The sequence below is a fragment of the Falco peregrinus genome, chromosome 5 (assembly GCF_023634155.1).
Source record: "Falco peregrinus isolate bFalPer1 chromosome 5, bFalPer1.pri, whole genome shotgun sequence".
In the NCBI taxonomy this organism is placed as follows: Eukaryota; Metazoa; Chordata; class Aves; order Falconiformes; family Falconidae; genus Falco; species Falco peregrinus.
This window is the reverse complement of record NC_073725.1, coordinates 25,380,403-25,398,365: the sequence shown is the minus strand read 5'-3', so window position 1 is coordinate 25,398,365 and position 17,963 is coordinate 25,380,403. Positions and strand designations below refer to the sequence as shown.

The following is a 17,963-nucleotide window of genomic DNA, read 5'->3' as shown; positions in this document are numbered from 1 at the left end:
TCCCTGGGATACCTTGTCTGAGTCATGGAAGCAGCAGAATTATTTTCCCCAGGCAACTGCTCATAGTTAACAGCAATTCCCTGATTAAGGTTTTTAATTGAGGCCAGTACACATAGCTCATGAAAATCAGGTAACCATACTATATACTGTGTCGGAGTTAGTACCATGCGAAGCAATGACTTCCAATCATGCCATGCGAGTATATAAGGCTCTGCCATTGCTTCAAGAAGGCACATAGCAAATGTGCTATGAATCTCCCCTTCCCACACTGTTTTTCTTCACTCTTTAACAGCCTCATATTGCACAGGCTGCCACTCTGGAGGCTGGTTTGGCCAATACAGTACTGGACATGCCATAGCGACTCTCAAATCCCCTTGACTAAGTGCTTCCCGCTTGCATTCCTGCCACTGATCCCCTGGGCCCCCTTTCACCCTCCCCGAAAACACAGTCAAGTCATTGCGGGGGGGAAGGAAAAAAGTCTGGTTCCTTTTCTGGATCTACAGGGCTTGGATCAAAAGGTTTCTCAGTGTCAATGGAATCATTGTCTGAGTTGTCCTCTTCCCGCACTTGGTCCTGTGCTGTGAGGGTCACTGCAACTGGTGACAGGAGCTTTGAGGGCAGAGGAGGTACAGACAGAGTCATCATCGTTGATGGTGTGTTGAGAATGGTTGCGCTGTCAGTGGAATTTACAGACTGCCCTGGTTTAGTGCTCATGCTGTTGGTGCAATTTAAAGCCTGCCCTGGTTTAGCACTGTTAGTAGAATTAGTCAACACTTGGCGAAGGGTATTCAGAATTTGCTACGAAGGTGCTAAATGCATTCCCGCCCTGGAGTCCCTCTCCTCGGCAGCATCATACAATTGTCTGCCAACCCCTCAGCAGGCAGGAATTTACAAAGAGCCATTAGGTGGAAAGTCCGGCACTTTGTCATGGATCCATTCTAACTAGCTGCGGAGCTGTCACAGCTCGTTGCTGAGCTGCAAGCAGCTGTCGCAATAAGTCCAGGCTGCGCTGTTGATTTCCAGATAATTTCTCTTCCATCATTCCTGATTGCTCGGCTTTTTTTGTAGGTGATGGGTGCACAAAATTTTCTATGAAGCCTGGTTCACTCAGGCTATGCCACCAGTTTGGGCTCTGTGAGTCTCCTACTTAAGTCCCACGTTGGGTGCCATTCTGTGGCGTATGAAGGCATGGGCTCCGGTTGTGGTACAGTCAGAGAGACACTATTCTGCAGAGAAGCTCATATTTACATCTCTGAGCCTGGATACAAATTCCAGCTGTATGTACCACCAGGCTCAGGACAGCAACCATTCCTGCAGTTACATAGCTATATATCACTAACAAGCATGGAGACACCTTTTTGCTACTAGATAACCGTGTTTATCTTTCTTACTTCACAATACCCAGCTGTTCTCTCATCTCCTGCCAGGTCACACATTCTTCATCCTCCTCTCCCACACTGCATTCTTTCAAAATACAAAGAGATCTTCTAAGAAATATGTGGATGATTTTTAAATAGGGTCTGTAGCAACAGGACAAGGGGTGATGGTTTTAAGCTAAGAGAGGGTAGATCTAGATTGGATACTAGGAAGAAGCTCTGTACTATGAAGGTGGTGAGACACTGGAACAAAATGCAAATGCCCCGTCCCTGGAAGCGTTCAAGGCCAGGTTGCATGGGGCTTTGATCAACCTGGTCTAGTGGAAGGGGCGTTTGGAGTTAGGTGGTCTTTAAGGTCACTTCCAACCCAAAGCATTCGATGATTCTGAGTTAAACAGGACTGTACCCAGCACTGACCTCTGTGGTACACTGCTAGATACTGGTGTCCAGCTAGACTTCACGCTACTGGTCATCACACTTGGGAACTGGCTATGTGTCCAGTGCTCGGTGTGGAAGAAAAAGAAGGCACCAAGAAACAGCAGGGATGACGAGGGACTTGCGAGGGTGCAGTGACGGTGGAGAGGACGGAGCTCTGCGATGCGTGAAGTAGGAGTACGGGGCAAGGGGGAAGGCGCAGGGAGTCTTTTCTCCACGTGTATCTTGGTGGTCCCCGCGGGCAGGGGAAGGCCGTGTGGGCGGGGCGGGCTGGGGGTGCGGGGCACGGGGAGGGCGCTGCGAGGGGCCGCTGCGGGCCGGCGTGCCGTCCCTGGGGCTGGGGCGGGGGCTGAGGAGGGGTCTGGGTCCGGCCCCAGGCGCGGGCGGCCGAGGCGCCGACCCCGTTCGGCAGGGCCCGGAGGGCGCCGAGCCGGGAGGGCGCCGTGAGCCGCGGGCCGGGAGCGTTCGTGTGCCGGGGCCCCGCGCCCCTGCTGCTGTGCCCGGGGCCCTGCCCCGCAGCCCTCCCCGCGCCCCCCTTCTCCTGGGCGGCAGGGGCCGCGGGCGCGGGGGGCCGGGCCGGGCCGGGCCTGGCGGGGGCGGGCGGGGGCGGCGGCGCTGCGCCGGCGGGGGGGCCTCGGCGTCGGGGCGGGCAGGGCCGGGCCCGCGCGTGGCTCCGCTGGGCTCCGCTGGGCTCCGCCGGCCCCGGCGCGGCAGGGCGGGATGGCGGTCGGGCTGGGGCCGTGGCTGCTGGCCTTGGCCTGGGCCGCGGGGCCGGCAGGTGAGAGCCGGGCGGGGAGGGCAGCGAGCCCCGGGCCGGGGAAGGGGAGGAGGGGGAGAGGGGGTGATTGGGAGAAGGAGAGGGAGGGCAGGGAGAGTGATGGGGAGAGGCAGAGGGGGAGGGAGGGGGAGGGGAGTGGGAGCGAAGGTAGAGGAGGGAGAAGGAGAGGGAGGGAGAAGGAGAAAAGGGAAGGCAGGAGGGGAGGGGAGGGGAGACAGAGTGGAGAGGGAAAGACAGGAGAGGGAGGGGGAGAGAGAGAGGCAGAGGGTGAGGAGGCAGAGGGTGAGGAGGCAGAGGGATGCTTTCGGGCAGCGGCCGTGCCGGAGCGCGGGGAGCAGGCGCGGCTCAGCGCCGGGCAGCGCAGGCGGGGCATTGCCCCGGGCCTGGGGCTTTGCCGGGCCCGGGAGGGGCAGCGGCCGCCGTGGCGGGGCGAGGGGCGGCGGGCGGCGGGGAGCGTCCTGGGGCCGTGGTTGCCCGGCTGCCTGTGCTCTCTGTCCGCAGGGGTGTGGGCGCAGCCGAGGCTGGTGGAGGCCGGTGGGGGGCTGCGACCGTCCGGGGGCTCCGTGCAGCTCTCCTGCCGAGCATCTGGCTTCCCATTCAGGAATTTAAACCTTTGCTACTACCAGCAGGCATCCGGTGGTAGACCCAAAACTGTTGCTTGGATCACCATGTCAAATATGACACTGAATTGCAGGGTCAAGCCACAGTGTCCTGGGACATTTCCCAGTCTGAGGCACCTGTCTCCTTGCGTGGCCTTAACGCTGGGGCACAGCCTGCTGTTCCTCAGCTTTTTGCAGAGAGACAAGAAATCAAGCCAAGCTTTAACGCAAACCTGCTGTGGCCCGGTCATGGGTGCACAAGGTTTGGAGCTGGCAAGTGCGTAGATGTCTCAGGAGTGTTCCCAGGGAGGGAGGGGCCATCAGTGCACACTGCATGTGGTCCTGACCTTTCTGCAGGACTTCTTTCCTGGCACTACCAGTTTTCAGCTCCTGAGTTCGGAATGCAGTGGTTTATCTGTGGAGGTGATTCAGTGTGTTTCAGTCAGCTAGCCAGGCTTGCCACTCTGCATGCCTGTAGCCCCTCTCTGCCTTCCCTTGTTCCCCTTTTTCCTAGGGCCACACAAAGCACTTAGGCATTAGTGACACATTTGCCTGCTTCCATTGCCCCCTTGTGAGCCATCTGCTTGCATCAGCAAGAGCAAAGCAGTGCGGGAATCTCTCTCGTTTTGTTTCAGCTGCTTATCAGGGTGATGAGATCAAACCAGCAACATCTGCAGTGTGGTGGCGAGAAGGAGGCTCGGGTACTTTGCGATGCACTTACAGCTCCAATGCCTCCTATATTTATGTGGCCTGGTATCGGCAGCGTCCTGGTGGACCCCTGCAGTACTTGCTGCAGAGCAAGGGCCGCGGAGGCTCCTACAGCCACACAGCCCCTTTTGCCCGCAAGAGGTTTTCCTGCCAGGCTGACAAGAACTCCGGCACCCTGGTCATCACCGAGCTGGAGGTGGGGGACAGCGCGCTCTATTACTGCACCCTTCAGGAACCACAGTGAGGGACGCTTGGGGCATGCCTGAACAACAATGCTTCCTCCCCCTCCTGCTCTCTCTTCCTGCATGTTCATGGGGGTCACAGCCCACCTCAGGGGTGAGTCGATGAATGGGCTGTGCCTGGGGTCAGAGGGTGGGGGGTCTGATCGTGGCTAGGTGCTGTCAGTGGTCAGCACCTCCTATAAGGAAACAGAACAGAACAGGATAGGATAGAATAGAATAGGACAGAGCAGAACAGGACAGGATAGGATAGAATAGAATAGAATAGGACAGAGCAGGACAGGATAGGATAGGAGAGACTCTTTCAATTGGAAGTCGTCTTCTAGTCCAGCTGCCTGACCAGTTCAGCATGTTATTAAGGGCGTTGCCTGAGTGCCTCTTAAACACCGAGAGACTTGGGGCATTGACCAGCTCTCTAGGAAGCCTGTTGCAGTGTTTGGCCACCCTAGCAATAAAGAAATGCTTCCTAATGTCCAGTCTAAACCTCCCCTGGCGCAGCTTTGAACGATTCCCACGCGTTCTATCGCTGGATACCAGGGAGAAGAGATCAGAACCTCCTTCTCTCCTTCCCCACCTCAGGAAGCTGTAGAGAGCAATGAGGTTGCCCTTCAGCCTTCTTTTCCCCAAACTAGACAAACGCAAAGTTCTTAGCTGCTCCTTATATGACATTACTTTCATCCCTTAGGGTGGGAACCCTGATGTGGGAAACGTGAGCAGAGCAGACATGTGGTTCACCATTGTCTTCTCCATAGGCTGCAAAAGAATCTCTGCTCTGGCCCCGGGACCACCTCCTCCCCCTCCTTGTTCACTGACCTTGGTGTCTGCAGGGGGGTTTATCTCACAGTTTTTGTTCCTTTTTTTACCTTGTTGTAAATATGTTACCACAGAGGCACCAGCAGCTTAGCGGGTTGGCTTTGTCTTGGCCACCAGTGGGTCATTTTGGAGCTGGCTGGAATCAGCCATGTCTGACATGGGGGCAGCCCTGGTCTCCTAGCCCAGAGGCTGCCCATGCAGCCCGCCCTGCTTCCAAAATATTGCTGCATAAACCCTGTAGCGCCACAAGGTCACGCTGCTGGACACGTTCAACTCGGTGTCCTGAAGGAGCCTGACGGCTTTTGGGCCTTTCCAGTTGGACAACCCCCAGCACACACTGGTATATGGGTTTGTTCTTCCCCGGGTGCAGGACTTTGCGCTTTCCCTTGTGTTGTGGTTTAACCCCCATAGGTAACTAAGTATCACACAGCGCTCACTCTCTGCCTCCTCAGCAGGAGGGGGGACAGAATTGGAAGTATAAAAGAGAGCAAACTCGTAGGTTAAGATCAAGGCAGTTCAGCAGGTGGAAAAAAAAAGCTGGGTGCACAAGCCAAGCCAAGTGAAGAATGAATTCCCTACTTGCATTGGCAGGCAGGTGTTTAGCCGTTTCCAGGAAAGCAGGCCTCCCTCACGCACAGGGATTGCTTGGGAAGGGAAATGCCATGACTCCAGATGTCCCAATTTCTCTCCTTCTTTCCTGGAGTTTTATTGCTGAGCCCGATGTCATATGGTATTGAATAGTCCTTTGTCAGTTGGCGTGAGCGTTCCTGGCTGTGTCCCATCCCAGCTTATCGCCCACCATTAGCTTGCTCACTTGGGGCAGCAAGCAAATCAGAAAAGGCCTTGATGCTGTGTGAGCACTGGCCAGCAAGAGGTTAACCACCCCTGTGTCATCAATACTGTTTTGTTCATAAATACGATACATAGGACCGTACGAGCTCATTTGAAGAAAACTAACTGTATCCGAGCCAGAGCGAGCACACCTTGTTGGACTGCCTGAGGTTCCTCTCAGCCCGTTCCTCTCAGCCTGTCAAGGTCCCTCCGCATGGCAGCACAAGCCTGTGGAGTAGCAGCCCCTCCTCCCAGTTTTGTTTCACCAAGTCGTGTGTTGGGGGTGCTCTTTATTCCATCCTCCAGACCACGGCTGAAGATGAAGTGGGTCTGGGCGACCCCCGGTATCAATACAGACTGGGCAGAAAATGGATTGAGAGCAGCCCAGAGGAGAAGGACTTGGAGGTGCCGGTGGACGGAAAGCTCAGCATGCCCCGCCAGTGTGCACTTGCAGCCCAGAAAGCCAGCTGAATCTGGGGCTGCATTAAAAGAAGCGTGTCCACCAAGTCGAGGGAGGTGATTCTCCCCCATCTGCCCTCGTGAGATGCCCCGTGGAGTACTGTACTCAGGTCTGGAGCCCCCAACATAAAAAGGACATGGACCCGTTGGAGTGGGTCCAGAGGAGGGCCACAAAGATGATCAGAGGGCTGGAGCGCCTCTCCTATGAGGAAAGGTTGTGTTGGCGTTGTTTAGCCTGGAGAAGAGAACGCACCGGGGAGACTTGAGTATGAAGGCACAGACTCTGGTTGTGGTGCAACCAGAGACACTGTATTGTGCAGAGAAGCTCGTATTTACATCTCTGAGCCTGGATACAAATTCCAGCTGTATGTACCACCAGGCTCAGGACAGCAACCATTCCTGCAGTTGCATAGCTATATATCACTAACAAGCATGGAGACACCTTTTTGCTACTAGATAACCGTGTTTATCTTTCTTACTTCACAATACCCAGCTGTTCTCTCATCTCCTGCCAGGTCACACATTCTTCATCCTCCTCTCCCACACTGCATTCTTTCAAAATACAAAGAGATCTTCTAAGAAATATGTGGATGATTTTTAAATAGGGTCTGTAGCAACAGGACAAGGGGTGATGGTTTTAAGCTAAGAGAGGGTAGATCTAGATTGGATACTAGGAAGAAGCTCTGTACTATGAAGGTGGTGAGACACTGGAACAAAATGCAAATGCCCCGTCCCTGGAAGCGTTCAAGGCCAGGTTGCATGGGGCTTTGATCAACCTGGTCTAGTGGAAGGGGCGTTTGGAGTTAGGTGGTCTTTAAGGTCACTTCCAACCCAAAGCATTCGATGATTCTGAGTTAAACAGGACTGTACCCAGCACTGACCTCTGTGGTACACTGCTAGATACTGGTGTCCAGCTAGACTTCACGCTACTGGTCATCACACTTGGGAACTGGCTATGTGTCCAGTGCTCGGTGTGGAAGAAAAAGAAGGCACCAAGAAACAGCAGGGATGACGAGGGACTTGCGAGGGTGCAGTGACGGTGGAGAGGACGGAGCTCTGCGATGCGTGAAGTAGGAGTACGGGGCAAGGGGGAAGGCGCAGGGAGTCTTTTCTCCACGTGTATCTTGGTGGTCCCCGCGGGCAGGGGAAGGCCGTGTGGGCGGGGCGGGCTGGGGGTGCGGGGCACGGGGAGGGCGCTGCGAGGGGCCGCTGCGGGCCGGCGTGCCGTCCCTGGGGCTGGGGCGGGGGCTGAGGAGGGGTCTGGGTCCGGCCCCAGGCGCGGGCGGCCGAGGCGCCGACCCCGTTCGGCAGGGCCCGGAGGGCGCCGAGCCGGGAGGGCGCCGTGAGCCGCGGGCCGGGAGCGTTCGTGTGCCGGGGCCCCGCGCCCCTGCTGCTGTGCCCGGGGCCCTGCCCCGCAGCCCTCCCCGCGCCCCCCTTCTCCTGGGCGGCAGGGGCCGCGGGCGCGGGGGGCCGGGCCGGGCTGGGCCTGGCGGGGGCGGGCGGGGGCGGCGGCGCTGCGCCGGCGGGGGGGCCTCGGCGTCGGGGCGGGCAGGGCCGGGCCCGCGCGTGGCTCCGCTGGGCTCCGCTGGGCTCCGCCGGCCCCGGCGCGGCAGGGCGGGATGGCGGTCGGGCTGGGGCCGTGGCTGCTGGCCTTGGCCTGGGCCGCGGGGCCGGCAGGTGAGAGCCGGGCGGGGAGGGCAGCGAGCCCCGGGCCGGGGAAGGGGAGGAGGGGGAGAGGGGGTGATTGGGAGAAGGAGAGGGAGGGCAGGGAGAGTGATGGGGAGAGGCAGAGGGGGAGGGAGGGGGAGGGGAGTGGGAGCGAAGGTAGAGGAGGGAGAAGGAGAGGGAGGGAGAAGGAGAAAAGGGAAGGCAGGAGAGGAGGGGAGGGGAGACAGAGTGGAGAGGGAGAGGGAAAGACAGGAGAGGGAGGGGGAGAGAGAGAGGCAGAGGGTGAGGAGGCAGAGGGTGAGGAGGCAGAGGGATGCTTTCGGGCAGCGGCCGTGCCGGAGCGCGGGGAGCAGGCGCGGCTCAGCGCCGGGCAGCGCAGGCGGGGCATTGCCCCGGGCCTGGGGCTTTGCCGGGCCCGGGAGGGGCAGCGGCCGCCGTGGCGGGGCGAGGGGCGGCGGGCGGCGGGGAGCGTCCTGGGGCCGTGGTTGCCCGGCTGCCTGTGCTCTCTGTCCGCAGGGGTGTGGGCGCAGCCGAGGCTGGTGGAGGCCGGTGGGGGGCTGCGACCGTCCGGGGGCTCCGTGCAGCTCTCCTGCCGCGGATCCGGATTCCACTTCGGGCATTTCGGAATTTGGTGGTACCGTCAGGGCCCCAGTGGCGGACTGGAGTGGGTGTCCTGGATAAGCCATAGTTCATTAGTGATTCACATTGGGCCAGGAGTGGAGGGTCGAGCCGCCGTGTCCCGGGACAACTCCCAGTCTGAGACATATCTCAGCCTGCACCTTCTTCATCATGGGGACTCTGCGCGCTACTTCTGTGCAGTGTTCACACAGAGACAGGAAATCCAGCTTAGCTTTAACACGAACTACCCACCAGGATCCCGGCTGCACTCCTTGGAGCTTGAGGGGAGGTGTGTAACATTGATGTTCACGGTTGTTCCTGGAGAGTTGTGTAGTTACAGCATACAGTCTTCAAACGTTGGATTATGAAAGGGACATGCTACCTTTTGCTGTCCCCAAATGAGACTTTGGATGAATGCATCCACTCCTGGGCTCCCCAGCACAGGAAAGACAAGGACATACCAAAGTAAATGTAATGAAGGGCCACAAAGATGAGGAGGGAGCATCTGACATACAGGGAGAGACTAAGAGAACTGTTATGATGTAGTGTAGAGAAGAAAATTCTAGAGGGGAATTCATCACTGTATGTAAATACTTGAGGTTGTGTAGTCTCCATTCTTAGAGATATTCAAAACTGAACTGGACAAAATTGTGGACAGCCTACTATCCCTAACCCCAGTAGGCAGCTAAGCACCACCCAGCTGCTAGCTCAGTCACCGGCAGTTGGGTGGGTGGGAGAAATGGAAGAGAAAAAGTCAGAAAACCTGTGTGTTGAGATAAAGGTAGTTTAAGAAGTAATGCAAAAGCTGCACACAAATCAGTCACAATAACGAATTCTTTCCCTGATTCCCACTGGCAGACAGATATTCAGCCATTTCCCAGAAAGCAGGCCTTTATCATGCATAACAGTTACTTGGGAAAGATAAATGCCATAACTCCAAATATTACCGTTTCTTCCTCCTTTCCCCCCAGATTTTTTGCTTCACATAACATCATGCTATACACATTATCCCTTTGGCTGGTTCTGGTCAGCTGTACAATTGGTGGGCAACATGAGAAATGGAGAAGGCCCTGATGCTGTGTAAGCACTATTAAGCAATAGCTAAAACATCAGTGCATTATCAACATGGTTTTGGTCACAAATTATCACAGCTGCCCACGCAAGCTGCTATGAAGAAAATTAACTCCATCACAGCCTCATGCAGTATACCCACTCGACACCAGTTGACCTGCTTTAAGCAGGAGAGTTAAACTAGACCTTTTCCAGAGGTCCATGGTAGCCTCAACTCTTCTAACCATCCTGTGACCAAAACTGGCTTCTCTTCTGCTCCTGTTTTCTTGTTTTCTGGGAACTTGAATAGACAGCATCAGGCCTGATGGCCAGCCAGAGCTTTTAAGAGAGCTTTGGGGTCTGGAAATACTTTGGGAGTACTCTTGCATCCTTGGGTTTCTGACTGGGAGGACAACCTCTAATGTCTCCTCCTCATGTGCCGCCAACTTGCTGCCTGTACCCCCTGCAGTCCTCCACCAGTGGCCTTCAGGTGGCTGTGAGTGGAAAAGGGAGAGCCTCTACCAATCATTTCCTGATCTAATTGTCTCCACTCTTTCCATGAACCCTGCCTCCAGCAACACACTGTGGCCAGCAGTAGGCCTCTCAGGCTCTGGAAAGCAGCCAGTCAACCAGTCAAATACACGTGGATCCATGTTATTCCCCTTCATGGTGGGCTGGTCTTGGCTGGACACCAGGTGCCCACCAAGCTGCTCTATCACTCCCCTCCTCAGCAGAACAGGGGAGGGAGAAAATAAGATGAAAAAAACCCTTGTGGGTCAAGATAAAAGCAGTTTAATGAAACAGTAGCAGAAGTTGCTTGTGCAGAAGCAAAGGGAAACAAAAGATGTTATTTTCTACTTCCCATCAGCAGGCGATGTTTGGCCACTTCCCAGAAAGCAGCATTTCCATACACATAGAGGTTGCTCTAGAAGACAAACTCTGTAAAAACCCAGTGCCCCCCTCCCCCTTCCTCCTCCATTCTTGTAGCTTTTATATCTGAGCAGATGTCATATAGTATGGAATATCCTGTAGGGTCAGTTTGGGTCAGCTGTCCTGGCTATGTTCCCCCCCAAGATCTTGCCCACCCCCAGCCTACTAGTGGGGAGGACGGGGTGCTGGAGAGACAGCCTTGCTGCTGTGCAAACACTGCTCAGCAGTAGCCATAACATGGGTGTGTTATCACCACTCTTCTAGCTACCGATACAAAGGACAGCACGATGAGGGCTGCTATGGGGCTCAGCCAGACCCAATCCACCAATCTTCACCAAAACTGTGTCATACAGGCAGGATATGGTAAATAGCAACAGGGACTGAAATCCTTCCAATAAGCGGGCTCTGGAAAATCCATCATTTCATGAAGAGTCCACTCCTCCACTAACTGAATCACGCTGACTGGAAGGCCATTAGCTGCAAATGTTTCTTTGTGCTCTTTTTTTTTTTTTTTTCTTGTGCTCTTTCTGGGGAACCTGAAAGGACAGCATTAGGCCTGATGGCTCACCAGAGCTTTTAAGAGACAGCTTTGAGGTCTGGGAATTCTTTGGGAGTACTCTTGCATCTTTGGGTTTCTGACTGGGGGAAAGACCTCTAGTCTTTCCTCCTGACCTCGTGTGCTGCCAACATGACGCCATGTACCCACTTTATTCTCTCCATGAACCCTGCCTCCAGCAACACACTGTGGCCAGCAGTAGGCCTCTCAGGCTCTGGGAAGCAGCCATTCAACCAGTCAAATACACGTGGATCCATGTTATTACCCATCCTTTCAAAGCTAGGCTCTGTGTTGTGTACCTAGTTTGTACAACCTCATCACATGCGTTTGCATCTGTCTCTGCAACTTCACAAAAGAACAACACACCACTATCTAACAGAAGACCACACACCATAAAAAATAGCAGACATCAGAAACACAGCTAACATAAGCATACTGAATAGCTCCTCTGTATGCTACTTTTTTACCCACCCATATTACTTTGTATCACTTGCATATTTATCTCTGGAGTGCCATATTTGAAACTTGAAGCCAAAAGAGGAAAGCAAATTTTCCTAAACACCCCTATAAAAAGCTATTTCCAGAAGTCATCAGGGGAGTAGCTGTGAAAGGCAAGATGCTAATTGCAATACCACTTGCTTAGAAGAATGGAAACTATCTGAGACTATGAGCTTTTACCTCAAGGTCAATGTGACCTGAAGATCCAACCAAAGCCAGCCAGCTCTTCCTGACTCAGAATACCCCATACTGATGACAAAACAATAGAAGATTAACCCTTTAATGAAATCAGGCATATAAGCATGGCCAGAAGTGCAATCAGCCAGAATTCAGGATAACCACCACCTGCACTGGACATGGGTTTAGAGGAGTGAAGATTCATACAGCACTTGCCATACATCTGTACCACCTATGCAGGACAAGTGTGTACTGATCCAGTGTAGGACAAGTACATTCTGATTATGCAAACAATAGTCACTAATCAGCCACATATAAAGACTCTGCTTTCCTCTATATCAAGCAAAGGCACAGCAATGAGCATAGCTAAAATACAAAAGAATAAGTTCCTTTGATAATTCTATGATAAGCACCCTTGCGCCTCTCCTCAAATGGCAAAGAACTGACTTTACATAGCAGTTAGACTTTCAGTTTTCCCCTTTTCCCTGGCACATATCACCTGCAAGGATGTGAATGAGCCTGTGAGTCTTTCACAGAATCACAGGAAGGTTGAATTTGGGAGGCACCTCAGGGGGTCATCTGGTCCAAGCCCCCCTACTCAAGCAGGGCCACCTACAGCCAATTGCCCAGGACTGTCTCCAGACAGCTTGTGAATACCTCCAAGCACGGAGACCCAGCAACCTCTTTGGGCAACCTGTGCTTGGTCACCTTGACAGTGAGAAAGTGTTTCCTGAAGTTCAGAAGGAGCGCTCTTTGTTTCAGTTTGTGCACACTGCCTCTTGACCTGTCACTGAGCTCTACTGAAAAGGCCCTGGCCCTGTCTTCTTTGAACCTTCCTTCAGATGTCACAACTGGAGGCAGCCTGGGCTGTAGTGATCATCCTGGTGGAATTTGCAGTCCTGAGGGATATGGGACAGGTAAAAAATATAGTTGGGATCCTGAATTTTAGGAAAGCAAAATTCCAGCTGTTCAAGGAGTTAGTCAATGGGACCTCTTGGGAAAAATCCCTCAGGGATAAGGGAGCAGAACAGAGCTGGCAGATCTTTAAGGTTGCTTTCCATAGAGCACAAGAACTCTTGATCCCTAGATGTAAGAAATCAGGAAAGGAAAGCAAGAGACTCGCATGGCTCAGTCAAGACATCCTGGTCAAACTAAAGGGCATGAAGGAAAAGCACATGCAGTAGAAGCAGGGACAAGTATCTTGGGAAGACTATAGGGATGCTGCCCAGTTGTGTAAGGATGGGGTCAGGAAGGCCAAGGGGCAGCTGGAGCTGAACTCGGCAAGGGACATGAAGAATAATTAGAAGGAGTTCTATAGGTACATCAGCAAAAAAAGGAAGGTCAAAGAGAGTGCACACGCCCCCGTACACCTCCCAATGAACTCGACTGGAAAACTGGTAACAATGGCTGAGGAGAAGGCTGAGATAAACAAATCTTGCCTCACTCTTCACTAGCAATCTCTCTTCCTACACCTCTCAAGTGGATGGACCACAAGACAGGGACTAGGGGAGCAAAATCCCTTCCCCTGTAAGAGATGATCTGGTTTGAGACCACCTGAGGAATGAACCTGAACATACATAAGTCTCTGTACCTGACAGGATGCATCCCAGATTCTGAGGGAATTGGCTGATGTAGTTTCCAAGCCACTCTCCATGATACTTGAAAAGTCATGGTAGTCAGGTGAAGTCCCCAGTGACTGGGAAAAAGGAAAGCATTGCACTCATTTTTAAAAAGGGTAGAAAAGATGACCCTGGGAACTACTGACCTCAGCCTCACTTCTGTGCCTGAGAAGATCATGGAAGAGATCCTCCTAGAAGCTATGGTCAGGTACACGGAGGACAGGGAGGTGATCCAGGACAGCCAGCACGGCTTCCCAAGGGCAAATCTTGCCTGACCAACTGAATGGCCTTCTATGATTGAGTGGCTGCATCAGTGGACAAGGCAAGAGCTACGGATGTCATCTGTCTGGACTTCTGTAAGGACTTTGATGTGGTCCTTCACAATATCCTTCTCTCTAAGTTGGAGATAGGTGAATTTGTTGGATGGACTATTTGGTGGATAAGGAATAGGTTGGATGGTCACATCCAGAGAGCAGTGGTCAACAGCTCAATGTCTGGATGGAGATCAGTGGCAAAAGGTGTCCCACAGAGGTCTGTATTGGGACCACTACTGATTAATAGCTTCATCAATGGCATAGACAGTGGGATTGAGTGCACCCTCAGCAAATTTGCAGACAACACGAAGCTGAGTAGGGCAGCTGACATACCTGAGGGACAGGATGCCATTCAGAGGGACTTAAACAAGCTTGAGAAGTGGGCTCCTGTGAACCTCATGAGGTTCAACAAGGCCAAACCCAACGTCCTGCACCTGGGTCAGGGCAACCCCCATATCAATACAGGATTGAGAGAAGCCCTATCTGAGAGATAAGGACTTGGGGGTACTGGTGGATGAAAAACTGGACATGAGCCAGCAATGTGTGCTTGCAGCCCAGAAAGCCAACCACATCCTGGGGTACATCAAAAGAAGCATGGCCAGCAGGTCAAGAGAGGTAACTCTGCCCTTCCACTCCATGCTGGTGAGACCCCAACTGGAGTACTGCATCCAGCTTTGGAGTCCTCAGCACAGGAAAGACATGGACCTGTTTGAATGGGAGAGGAGGGCCACAAAGATGATCAGAGAGCTGGAACACCTCTCCTATGAGTAAAACTTAAGAGAGTTGGTGGTGTTTAGCCTGGAGAAAAGAAAGCTCTAGGGAGACATTGCTGCAGCTTTTCAAAGTATAAAGGGAGCTTTATATATGTACATATTTATTTATATACATAAAAAAATATGGGGATGACTTTTTTATAGGGCCTAAAGCGATAGGAAAAGGGGTAAATGGTTTTAAACTAAAAAAGGGTCGATTCATACTAGATATAAAGATGACATTGTTTACAGTGAGGGCAATGAAACAACAGTTTGCCCAGAGATAATGTAGACTCTCCATCCCTGGACACATTTAAGGTCAGATTGGATGGGGCTCTGAGTGACCTGATCTAGCTGAAGATATCCCTGCTCATTGCAGGAGGGTTGGACAAGGTGATCTTTAAAGGTAATTTCTAACCCAAATGATTCCATGATTCTGAAGTTCTATATGTTTCTATGCGTTGATAAGACACTACCCCCAAGCCTTCTCTTTTCCATAGTAAACAGTCACAGGTCTTTCAGCCTTTCCTCAGGTAAGAGGCAGTTCAGTCCCACAACCGTCATCGTGGTCCTTCACTGGCCACTCTCCAGTATATCCAACTCTCTGTTGCACTGGGAAGCCAAGAAGTGGATGTAATACTCCAGGTATGACCTCATCTATGCTTGAGTAGAGAGAAAGGATCCCATCCTTGACTTGCTGGAAGCACTCCTCCCCGTGCAGGCCAGGGTACTATTCGCCCTCCTTGAGGCAAGGGCATTTTGCTGTTTCATGGTCAGCTTGTCCCGCAGAAGCCTTGGGTCCTTTTCAGAGAATGTTATTTCAAGTAGAACAGCCCCAGCCTGCCCTGAGCATGGCGTTGTTCCTCCCCAAGTAGAGGACTTCACTGGTTCCCCGTGTTGAGCTGCAAGTGGCTCCCATCACCCCATTTCTCCAGCCTGTTGAGGCTCCTGTATCACAGCGCTCTGTGCAGTTTGGTCCCCGCGGGCAGGGGAAGGCCGTGTGGGCGGGGCGGGCTGGGGGTGCGGGGCACGGGGGAGGGCGCTGCGAGGGGCCGCTGCGGGCCGGCGTGCCGTCCCTGGGGCTGGGGCGGGGGCTGAGGAGGGGTCTGGGTCCGGCCCCAGGCGCGGGCGGCCGAGGCGCCGACCCCGTTCGGCAGGGCCCGGAGGGCGCCGAGCCGGGAGGGCGCCGTGAGCCGCGGGCCGGGAGCGTTCGTGTGCCGGGGCCCCGCGCCCCTGCTGCTGTGCCCGGGGCCCTGCCCCGCAGCCCTCCCCGCGCCCCCCTTCTCCTGGGCGGCAGGGGCCGCGGGCGCGGGGGGCCGGGCCGGGCCGGGCCGGGCCTGGCGGGGGCGGGCGGGGGCGGCGGCGCTGCGCCGGCGGGGGGGCCTCGGCGTCGGGGCGGGCAGGGCCGGGCCCGCGCGTGGCTCCGCTGGGCTCCGCTGGGCTCCGCCGGCCCCGGCGCGGCAGGGCGGGATGGCGGTCGGGCTGGGGCCGTGGCTGCTGGCCTTGGCCTGGGCCGCGGGGCCGGCAGGTGAGAGCCGGGCGGGGAGGGCAGCGAGCCCCGGGCCGGGGAAGGGGAGGAGGGGGAGAGGGGGTGATTGGGAGAAGGAGAGGGAGGGCAGGGAGAGTGATGGGGAGAGGCGGAGGGGGAGGGAGGGGGAGGGGAGTGGGAGCGAAGGTAGAGGAGGGAGAAGGAGAGGGAGGGAGAAGGAGAAAAGGGAAGGCAGGAGAGGAGGGGAGGGGAGACAGAGTGGAGAGGGAGAGGGAAAGACAGGAGAGGGAGGGGGAGAGAGAGAGGCAGAGGGTGAGGAGGCAGAGGGTGAGGAGGCAGAGGGATGCTTTCGGGCAGCGGCCGTGCCGGAGCGCGGGGAGCAGGCGCGGCTCAGCGCCGGGCAGCGCAGGCGGGGCATTGCCCCGGGCCTGGGGCTTTGCCGGGCCCGGGAGGGGCAGCGGCCGCCGTGGCGGGGCGAGGGGCGGCGGGCGGCGGGGAGCGTCCTGGGGCCGTGGTTGCCCGGCTGCCTGTGCTCTCTGTCCGCAGGGGTGTGGGCGCAGCCGAGGCTGGTGGAGGCCGGTGGGGGGCTGCGACCGTCCGGGGGCTCCGTGCAGCTCTCCTGCCGCGCCTTCACCTTGCCATTCAGCTTTCGTCATGCTTACTGGTACCGTCAAGCATTCGGTGGTGGACTGGAGTGGGTGTCTACCATCTCGCATGACTCCTCAGTCACTAAATTCGGGCCAGGAGTGGAGGGTCGAGCCGCCGTGTCCCGGGACAATTCCCAGTCTTTGTTATATCTCGCTCTGCGTGCCCTGCGCCCCCAGGACTCTGCCCGCTGCTTCTGCTTAATCGACACGGTGGCAGGGAATCCAGCAGAGCTCTCACAGAAACCTGCTGGAGTCTGGCCCAGACGGTGGGACTATTGGGGAGTGGAGTGCTAGGGCAGCTCTGGAGTGTTCCCAGGGAGGGAGAGAGCATCGCTGTGCATGGTGGGTGGTCCAGCTTTTCAGCAAGAGCTGCTTTCCCTGCACTGTCCCTTTCCTTCTGCTGAGTCCCAAAAGCAGTGTTCTATTTTGCAGAGGATGTCCAGTATATTCCTTGTCACACAGCCAGCCTGGCTACTTTAGCTGTCTGCAGCACTTCTCTGCCTTGCCTTGATCCCCATCCTGGGTGCTCATAGCGTGGATGGGCATACTCTCTTCTGAGTTAAAAACTGAGTGGATGGCCAGACCCAAAGAGTGCTCTCCTGCCGCGGATCCGGATTCCAGTTCAAGGGTCTTGATGTTTGGTGGTACCGTCAAGCATTCGGTGGCGGACTCGAGTGGGTGTCCGCCTGCTGGTCATTTGGTGCTATAAATTGTGGAGCATCAGTGGAGGGTCGAGCCACGGCGTTCCGGGACAGTTCCCTTTCTGAGTCATCTCTGTCTCTCTGTGCCCTGCACCCCCAAGACTCTGCTCGCTACTTCTGTGTTGTTTCCACGGGGCAGGAATCCTGTCTGAGCTTTTACACATATTTCCTGCCAGGTTTCCCTCTCTAGGCGTCCTGTTCCCACAGTTGTTCAGTGCTGCTCCCTGAGAGTTGTAGAGTTACAGCATACAGTTTTCAAATGTTTGATTCTGACCAAGATGTTGTAATTGGTTGTGTCCCCTTCTGTTATACCCTTTTTGCCTGCCGTCTTCCCACATCTCTTGTCAGTCTTCACTCCTCTCACTCCAAAACCTCTTCACCTTTGAAAACAAGTGTTCCTGTTTCTGTCAGTTCCCAGCAGTACAGGTACCCCGTCGTGGCTTAGCTGGTGAGATGTGTGAATAGCCCTGCTCTAGTTTTGGGCTCAGGTCGACTTAGTGTGGCCATGAGTGTTTCTTCCTGAGGAACGAGCAGAGGAAATGGTAAAGTACGGAGGGTCATTTAACAGCACCGTGGAGAAAGAGGAAGTCCGTGCTTCTCTCCCAGAACTGAGACTATAACAGGAGCAAGAACTTGTGAGCATGTGTATTTGGAGCTACTAGTTCCTAGACATGACAAGCAGAAGCCTAGGGAAGTGGTAGAGTAG

The 17,963-nt window shown here is 54.9% G+C and overlaps 1 protein-coding gene and 2 gene segments (V, D, J or C); all 3 read left to right on the top strand.

Moving 5' to 3' along the window:
- Positions 1 to 17,963, top strand: part of LOC101916125 (T cell receptor alpha chain MC.7.G5-like) — a 99,762-nt gene that overhangs the window by 26,610 nt on the left and 55,189 nt on the right. The window lies entirely within an intron of this gene.
- On the top strand, positions 2,434 to 7,719 carry LOC114013721 (Ig kappa chain V region K-25-like). The segment is given in 2 exon segments: positions 2,434 to 2,589; positions 3,824 to 7,719. Coding segments are annotated over 2 exon segments (375 nt in total).
- Positions 15,797 to 17,274, top strand: LOC129784649 (Ig heavy chain V region C3-like). The segment is given in 2 exon segments: positions 15,797 to 15,948; positions 16,456 to 17,274. Coding segments are annotated over 2 exon segments (453 nt in total).